Below are 9733 nucleotides of genomic sequence, written 5' to 3'. Positions count from 1 at the left end.
GGTACCAGGGTTGAGTCCCGGGCCAAGTGCTCTTCAGCATATGTATTAATGGTTTGAATGAGGAAGTGCAGGGAATGCTGATCAGAATTGCTGATGACAGGACAGTGAGTGGGCTAGCTAATGCCCTGGATGACAGAAATTAAGTTCACAGGAACTCAGTAGGAGGAAAAGGAATGCATTCAGAGGAAGACAGCAAGGATGAAGTGTGGATTGTAAACAAAGCCAGATGAGGAAAGTTTGAATGACCTGGGCATGTTTAGCCTGGAGGTAAGAAGACTGAAGGGGGATATATTAGCATTCTTCAAGTGCTTGAAGAGTTGTCACAAAGAGCAAGGCAATGATCTGCTTGTTTTGCTTGATCATCTCAGAGTGCAAGACATGGAATAAAGGGCTGAAGTGACAGGAAGCCAAATTCCAGCTGTACCTCAGGGAGAAATTCCTGACTGTTAGAGAAGTTTGGTGATGGAAACAATGACCAGGGGACTTTGTGGGCCCTCCATCATTGGGAACATTTGAGATGACATTTGATGGCCATCTCAGAGGAATGGTTTAACTTGAGTCCTCTCCAAAAATGAGATTGCTATACGATGACCCTCTTGACCCTTCCACATCCCCTGCTGTAGGATTGTTATGATCTTCCTTAGAAAACAATCCTATTAAGTACATGAAAATAAACTCACAGGTCCACTTCTGAAGGACTGCAGGCTCTGGAGCAGAAATGTCCATTTGCTGCTTCGGGGGATTCCTGAAATATTTCCCTCAGAGAAGCAGGTCTCCCTTGCCTTCAGGGAACATGCTTCTATTCTCTGTTTCCTAAATTCCTAATTAGAATACAGGCATCCAGGAATAAAATCAGAATGGTGTTCTGAGTCATACCCAGTCACTTTAAACTGGGATCATCTCTCAGCAGAAAGTGGGATATGAAATGTGTCTTCTCAAATGCTTCTGCTTTCTCTCTTGTTCCAGCTCCATCCTTTCCTGAGCAACCCCCAGTTTTGCAATCATTCTATTGACTGAGAGGAGGGCACAGATCCACCTGTGGAAAGGGACCCTTTGGGGGTGCTCTACCATCCTGCAAAGAATTTAGGATGGCAGAATTTTCCTGGAGTATCAGAGCATAAAATCATGGACTATGGGGATGCTTTTACCACCCCTCCCTCCCTCTCCCCACTCATCCTTCCCTTCCCATGGGTGGTGTTTTTTGCTATATAGTTTCTGCCTCCACAGTAACCCTCATGCAATTGAATCCAAATCTATCCTGCAGTCATTTCTCTCCACTAACAGAGGCAGCCCCAGCTCCCTGAGCAGCTCCCCCATGGTAACTCTTGTCCTCTGATGGGTGGATAGTACACTGAACACAGCAGCAAAGAGCTGTCCAGTACTTGAGGGAAGCACAAACAGATCTTGGCTGAGTGCCCTGTTCATGGAAAGGCAGAGAGTGGGAGGGTGGCTTGATCCCCAGGACTCGATCACCTCAGCAGAAGCAAGGACTGGGGGTTTGTGTAATGTGAACACTGTGATGGATAACCCAAAAGTTGCACAGGGATTGTGCAAACCCAGTAATAATCTGCTGTTCTTAAATCTTTTCACCCTGGAGTCTAAACACCGGTGCTGGATGGTGTCACCCTCCATGTGGGTTCTTCTTTGAGGCAGTGGATGGTCCAGGGATCTTCCCACCAGACTACACAGCCTTCCTGCACTTTCAGGCACAGATGTGTCTCCCATGCTTCATTATGGGATGTTCCCCCCTCTCCATGGAGACATGCAAGGCTTGGAGTCCCTGACAGGGTGCAGACATTTTCTATTGCAAAAGTTTATTCATAATTGCACAGAACAATAGATGGCCACACATCCTGGTCCAGTTTAAAAAGTGGCTTCCAATTGCTGGCTGCCATGAGAAAGCATGTTTGTAAATTTGTTGTCTTTGGAGTACATAGGGGCCCAGCAATTCTGTGCCCTGCAAGAAAGCTCCCAATGTTGTTGAGAACACCACAATAATGTCAGAACTTTGAGTACCAGTGATAATAGTAATAACAACAATAATGAATAAAATGTAAAGCATATAGGTGGGAATGGATGCCAGGGTGCTGTTTCTTTTGCTTTTGACAGATGCTGAACGTTGCCTGAAATGTCCAGAAGATCAGCATGCAAACAAGGCCTGGGCTCAGTGTATCCCCAAGGTCATCACCTTCCTGTCCTATGAAGAATATTTGGGGATGTTCCTCACTTGTGTGGCCCTACTCTTGTCCATAAGCACAGGAAGCATATTGGGAATCTTTTGGAAATTCAAAGAAACGGCAGTGGTCAAGGCCAACAACCGAGGCCTCTCGTACATTCTGCTTGTTTGCCTCCTGCTTTGCTTTGCATGCTCATTCCTCTTCATTGGCCAGCCAAGAAGCAACACCTGCCTCCTGCGACAAGCAGCCTTCAGCATCATCTTTTCAGTTGCCATCTCTTCCCTCCTGGACAAAACAGTCACTGTGGTGCTCGCCTTCCTGGCCACCAATCCAGGTAACAGGGCAAGGAACTGGCTGGGGAAGAGTTTGGCCAACTCCATTGTCATCTGCTGTTCCAGCTGTCAAGTAGTCCTCTGAACCATCTGGCTAGGGACCTCTCCCCCTTTCCCTGACTCTGACAAGCACTCCCAGCCTGGGTAGATCATCCTGCAGTGCAATGAAGGCTCTGTGGCCATGTTCTATGCTGCCCTCGGCTACCTGAGCTTCCTGGCTGCCATTTGCTTCACGGTGGCCTTCCTGGCCAGGAAGCTGCCCGGGGCCTTCAACGAGGCCAGGCTGATCACCTTCAGCATGCTGGTCTTCTGCAGTGTCTGGGTGTCCTTCGTTCCCACCTACCTGAGCACCAGGGGCAAGTACATTGTGGCCGTGCAGGTCTTCTCCATCTTGGCCTCCAGCGCTGGGTTGCTGGGCTGCATCTTCCTCCCCAAGTGCCACATTATTCTAGTGAGACCTGCCCTGAATACCAAGGAGCGTCTCATGATGAAAAGGAAAGCATAAATTGCTTTTATATTGTCCATCAAGAGCTCAAGAGTCTGCTTTTGTGAACCATTTGAGGTATGTGGACAGTATATAAATGAAATGAGTGAACAAAACTGCTGTGTATTATTCAGTACTTTGAAAAAATAAAACCTCCATTTTATACACAGGGAAGCAGCATGTGAAAAATTTTCCCACTAGTCTATGTAGCTATGCTTTGTGTTCTGTCTTCTTTTCCCTACTAATACATTTGTTTTCAGTCTTTGAGATTTCCAGAAGAATCAGCTGACAAATCTTGATCGGAGTTTGACAGGGCAACACTAATGCAGTTTGACAGTATTTGGAAAAATGTTCAGGTCACCAACCTCCCCAAGCCCCTTCAGCACGAGGGCAGCTGCACAGCTAGGCCTTGTGGGGACCTTGGCTTCTACTCCTACCTGCCATTTAGGGAGCTTTGAAGATGAGCATGGAATGGAGCTAGGACCCCTCACGTCTACCACCCGGCACCCAAACCACCAGGCCATCCTGACTCTCACCTCCTTCAGGCCTTCCCTGGCACAGTTCAATCCTTCAGCTTTGGGGGAATTCTGCTTAGTCAGTTATTTTCTCCATGCAAGTAATAGGTTGCCACTGCAGTGCAGAAAGGGAAGGGGTGCATTTCCTACTTTGCTGGGGCAAAGGTTTTTTCTTTCTTTGCTTGGTTAGCATAACAGAAAGCAGGCAGGGATTCTCTGTAACCTTGACCAACTGGAAAAATATCCCACCTAGAACTCCTCTGGGAGATTAGATGGGTCCAGAGATTTAAGGGCACAGATTACAGTCATCCCCCTAGAAGTCAAGGAGCTCCTCAGTGCACTGGATGTTGCAAAGGTGCCAGGCCTGATGGATTAAACCCAAAAGTACTTCAAAAGTTGGTGGGGGTTCTCTCATGACCACTGTTCTCTATTTTTGAGGCATCGTGGAGACCTCAGTGGTCTGTGTCAGTGGTCCCAATTTTCAAAAAAAGGGTTGTAGAGGGGACATGGGGTATTACAGACCCGTTAGCCTTATGTGCATTGTAGGAAAAACAATGGAAAGGCTCACAATAGCAAGAGATCTACTAACCTTAGATGTGGGGTGGGGGGGACAGCACCCTGATTGCTGGGGTGCATGGTGTGTGGGAGAGCTTGAGAGTCTTGACTGTGTAAATGGTGATTTGGTGCATGAAGGTGACTGAAGGAAAGAAAAGGGGAGCAGAACGCCACTTCGCATCCTTTGGAAGAGGAAAAAGAAGGGGGTAGTTCCAGGAGACACATGTTTGATTATTGACCAAGCAGCCAAAAGAATTTACCTTGTTTGCTAGAGCAACTGATGACTAAGAGGAAATCAGGGTGGTTTTTCCTTAGAGGTGGGAAGAGTTCTGGCTAGCCCAGGCTGCAGCAGGCCTTCAAGTTGGAAACACTATCAAGTTCTTAGGTGGATGGCAAGTCAATAGAGCTGAGAACAAAGTAGATGCTCTAGCAGAAAGGATTCACTACTTAATGGCACAGAAGTAGCATGGACACAGATCCCTTGTGCATGTGCAAACTACAAAGTTCCTTTGGGAGTTAGATCCACTCTGCTTTCATCCACAGGATGGAGGAAGGCTTGGGTTAACACTGAAAGAGGCAAGGCAGTTTTGAATGGGGGAGAATCCTCAAGTATTTAAATCTTTTTTTGCCTTGTGGAAAGAGGATTGGTTTCAACAAAGGACATTTTAAGTACTCTTAATAGGGGCTAGGGGAATTTTAAGGAAGGAAGCCTTCTAAAACCAATGTTGTGAATATGCATGTTTGTTTCAACCACTGGAAAAGTGGAAGACAAGGAATTTGTAGCACCTTTTCTGTCTAAGCATAGGATTGCTGCTCTAATTTCTGTTTGCAAACCTTCTCTTTCCCAGCTGCCAATGATGTCCTTGGAGCAGCAACTTGATCATTCTTACACTCTGGTATCCAAAGTATTGGGGAGGGGGTAACTGGCCTCTGGAAATGGGGAAATGAAATATCAGGCAACTCAAATTGCCGCGTTTGATCAGGTGAGTCAACCTGTTCAGTTTAAGTGTTCAGACTCAAGCTTTGTCTCTGTCCAAAGACTGGATGACTTTGTTCTCTTTCCCTGGGCTTGGTTAAAAGCCCATCTTCTGACTCCTGAGTCTACCAACCTGTCACTGCAATGCCACAACTGATTGGATAGGCATGGATGAAACTCTTGGAGGAGGCTGTCAGGTGGAGAAGATTCCTTACCCTAATCCTTATTTCTGAGGCTACTATTTTACCTTTCATTAACAAGAAGTCGGTTCCCTGTAGCTATATTGCCAAATATTGCTGATGCACCCTAATAAGGCTGCAAATTCAGAAAAGAGAATCCTGGAAACAGCAGGGTGAGTTTTTCACCCAGCATCAAAGGGTGGCAGAGCTAAGACAGCCTGTTTTTGCTAAAGCCTCCTTTCCATCAATGGCCCATGAGTTTTGTGGGTAGAAAAGCTGCAAAAAATTGATTGAAGGCACCAAATGTTCCATTATATTAGCCTACTATGCACCCCCTTTGTCAGGCCAAGGATGTTGGCAGGTAAAAAAGACAAAGGGGCAAAGCACTGATTGCATCCTAAAATGTTTTCCTGGAGGCATTCATTTCATCCAAAAGGTTGCACAACAGTTGCTTGTTTGAAATGAGTGCTAATTCAGGTTTGCATGCATTCAGAATGCGCTCGAGTCAGACAAGAATGTGTTGCAAACTTGATTCTCACTGTGCATAAACTCCATCAGAGAGCACATTTTTCTTTATAGAAAGCAAGCAGCTGGTATGTAGAGCACCCAAGTTCAACAAAGGTTGCGTTTTCATGTTGTGTGCATTTTATGTTGGTTGGATGGATACAACAGCACAGATGTTTTGTGACTGTGATATAGAGACTTGTGCTCAGACAGAGATTTTTCCTCCTCTTTTCCAACATAGGCATGTCATGAGTGGGAAGGGCTGGAGCCGAGGGTCAGACTAGATGGCCTGGCAGGCCCCTTCTAACTCATTCTGTTTCTATGCTTCTGTTTTAACAATTTCATACCCAACTAATGGGAGTCCTCAAAATATCTCGAAGGCAGACACATCAAGTCGTTGTGTATTAGAAGCTTCTCTCAAGTGTGTAAAGGCCTTTCACTACCCTATTTTAAGCCGAACTCATCCAGAACCCAGCTGAACTGTGCTATCCATTGCAGCTGAGAGATGACGTGCATGCATAAAAACATCAGAGAGAAGAGTCTTCCCTTCACCCCTGGGGAAAGGTCCATGCACTTCCTCATGCTGCAGGACTACAGTGGCAGTAATGAAAGGAGCCAGGAGCTGCTGAGTTACAGTGTAAGAAACCCCTGTATTTTCATAAAGTAGGGCAAGAAGAAAGGGTGATGTGTGGGAAACTTCTTCCCTGCAAGCAATGCTAAATTCTATGGGATTCCATTCCTATGTCCAGGCTGAATTTCCTCCTCAAACTGTACCCATTTCTGTGGCTACATTTCTAGTGATCACAAATAACCAATTCCCAGGAATAACATTTGAATTTTGTCCAAATACCTTGTATGTAATACATTCTCCCATTAATGGGGTATGAGGCGAGACAGAGGGAACTGTGTCTCTTCAGCCTGGAGAAGAGGAGACTCAGAGGGGATATGTCAGCGACATATAGGTATGTGAAGGGATGTCACATAGAGATGGGTAGAGACCTGTTCTCCACTGCAGAGGAAGGCAGGATGCACTCCAACGCAGCAAAACTCAGGGAACCAAGGTTCCATTTAGATGCCAGGAAGCACTTCATGACAGTTAGGACCCCAAGGGTGTGGAATGGGCTGCTGCAGGAGGTTGTTGAGGCCCCATTGGTGAGGGTGTTCAAAGATAGGCTGGATATGCACATGGTGGGCATGTTGTGAGCAGAGCCGGCTGGTGCTGGAGGTCAGACTAGACGGCCCAGGAGACCCCTTCTCTCTCGCTCTGTTTCTATGTTTCTATGTTAATCCTGGTATTATCAGAGGATGCTCACAGGGTGAAAATACACGTAAGAGTAAGCATGATTTTTCCTAATAGCTGTCATTAGGGGGTTCCTCATTAAATCCAGTGATGAAAAAAGGTAATTCAGAATATTGATTTATTTAGATGCAAATAATGAACACAATTACAATACATATTGAAATGTTGTGTTTAGGTTTTTCTTGTGAGATGGTCTCTGCTATTGAGACTGGGCTTCAAGAGAATAATATAGCATTTGGGGAGAAAGATGCATCCCAAGAGACCAGCCCCAGAGGCCAAGATTGAGAAGACCTCCACAGCCACCACATACTTCCCCTTGGTACTCAGGTAGGTGGGCACAAAGGAGACCCACACACTGCAGAAGACCAGCATGCTGAAGGTGATGAAATGGGCTTCATTGAAGCTGTCGGGAAGTTTTCTGGCCAGGAAAGCCACCAGGAAGCTGAGAAGAGCCAGGAAGCCCATGTAGGACAGGACAGTGTAAAACATGGTGATGGAACCTTCATTACATTTCACGATGATCTCTCTGGATAGGGAATGGAAGTCCAAGTTGGGGAAAGGGGGAAAGGTCAGCAACCACACAGCACAGATCACAGCTTGGATGAGGGAAGAGATAAGCACAGTATAGGTTGTCAGTGGTCTCCCCAAGATCCAACTTGCCATGTTTCCTGGCTTGGTGGCCATGAAGACCAAGACCACCATGACAGTTTTTGCCAACACACAAGAAACTGCAAGAGAGAAGGTGATTCCAAAAGCAGCTTGTCGGAGTAGACAGGTGACCTTTGTGGGTTGACCGATGAAGAGGAAGGAGGAGAGGAAACAGAGCAGGAGAGAGATGAGGAGGGCGTAGCTGAGGTCTTGGTTGTTTGCTTTGACAATGGGTGTGTCATGATATTTAATGAAAGTTGCCAACACAGCAGATGTGCTGAGACAGAGGAAAAGAACCAGAGATACTAAAAGGATACCAAGTGTCTCTTCATGGGAAAGGAAGTGGATCATCTTGGGGATGCACCGGTCGTGGTTCTCATTTGGGAACTGCTCTTGTGGGCACGGAGCACAGTGAGCTGCATCTGAAAAGGGCAATAGCTATGGATCCATCTCAACCTTGACCCAGAATACTTTCTCTGGGGGAAGCCCCCATGCTCAAAGGAAGATCTGGAAATCTCCCTTTCCTCCCTTAATCATTTAATTTAATTAAGCTTTGGGTAATTGGCCATAAGTATAAAAAATAAAAATAAAAAACTTCCCCTCCTCACATGCTTTTATATGATTTATGTTCAGTCTTTTGTCATCAAGAAGTGCTAAAATCTGTCACTGGTACTGTTACGTGCATTTGGTCACAAACTAAAGTAAGCATATTAAGCGCAATTTCTCTTCTTATTTTGCAGTAAGCTGTGCTGAGGCTGGTGACCAGGCTGCAGAAACCAGTACAGAAAAAGGGGCAATCTGGTTCTGGTTGCAGTGAAATCTTGCAAATGGGAACCTCCAGTTGCCCTGAGTTTTGACCAAACACTTCTAGGTCTCATATAAACCCAGCCAGGTTAGAAACAGGAGCTTTGGAAGCATTAGGAAATAGAAGGATGGATAAGAATCTTTGAATAATGGCATTCATAAGGTACTGGGCATAATTTGCATTATTTGCAAGGAACGTATCTTCTGGAAATGTTGAACACATTGTAAACCAGAAAAGAGATGTCTGCAGTATAGAGGGGGGATAAAATCTTCAGTAACAGTACAATCGTCTCCTTCTGGGTGCATTTTGTGGGTCCCGCACCACTCTTAATTCATTATTTTCTGTATTTATGCATTGCTATTACTCTATGAGGTACCTGTGTAGGTGGAAAACTTCCCTTCTGCACAGTTTTCACATCTATAGCAGCAAACCGGCTTTCCCTCTGGAACTCTTCTCCAGTGCCCAGGAGTGCACCTCTCCACACACCTCCCCTTTGGCATTGTCTAAAATTGAAATAAAGACTTCAAAATATTTTAAAGAGAGAAATACAATGAAGAGCTACTCAACAGTCAGTCCACCAGCTTGTGTTTTGCATTGCTTGGCAGATGGGGTCACACGTCTAGTGGAATGAACAATTTCTGGATGTGTCCTACTGCAGCAACACTAGGACAGAGGAGTCTATCAGGCAGAGCCAGGAATTTTGGATCCTGCCTTCTACTGGGTCAAACCCTAGATCCATCATTCCCCTTTTTGTCTAGCACTGGCAGTACCTCAGGCATGGGCCAAGATTTTGAACCTCCCTGCAGTGTCCAGGGACAGAACATGGGATTTCTGGTGAGCAAAGCTTGTCATTTACAAATGGACAATAGCATTTATTTATTTATTTATTTATTTATTTAGCAGACTGACAAATAAATAAATATCATTAATGCAATAAAATACAGTTGGATTTATAGCTTCCCACTTCCACACACAGAGTGGGACTTATGTCTCCAAAAGCACAGCATCTTTTCTGAAGGAGTGGAATTCTGTCATGTTTCTGCTTCCATGACCCAAATGTTTCACCCCAGCCCCACCTTTGTGGCCCACACAATTGTTGCAGAGTGGATGGAGAAGTCCTGGCCTGGGGGAGCACCGTGATCAACCCATCCAATCTTCGTAGAGTACAAAGTTCCATTTGGAGACCACCTCCAGTTCAGAATCTCATATCTCCTCTCTTTTTTGGCAAAAAAGACTTCCTCCCCAGCACTGTTGTTAA

The 9733-nt window shown here is 45.6% G+C and overlaps 1 protein-coding gene across 1 annotated transcript in view; it reads right to left on the bottom strand.

Annotated features, from left to right (window-relative positions):
* Positions 1-7193: 7193 nt before the first annotated feature.
* Positions 7194-9733, bottom strand: part of LOC123018045 (vomeronasal type-2 receptor 26-like) — a 35016-nt gene continuing 32476 nt past the window's right edge. Inside the window, exons 2-3 of the mRNA XM_044419783.1 lie at positions 8852-8925; positions 7194-8092 (exon numbers count right to left, since the gene is read on the bottom strand). Of these exons, the coding sequence (XP_044275718.1) occupies positions 7194-8092; positions 8852-8925 (973 nt within the window). The remainder of the gene's footprint in view (positions 8093-8851; positions 8926-9733) is intronic.

The sequence above is a fragment of the Varanus komodoensis genome, unplaced genomic scaffold (assembly GCF_004798865.1).
Source record: "Varanus komodoensis strain SLA01 unplaced genomic scaffold, ASM479886v1 scaffold108, whole genome shotgun sequence".
NCBI classification, from domain to species: domain Eukaryota; kingdom Metazoa; phylum Chordata; class Lepidosauria; order Squamata; family Varanidae; genus Varanus; species Varanus komodoensis.
Note: the sequence above shows the minus strand (reverse complement) of the source record. Positions and strands in the feature narration are given on the sequence as shown.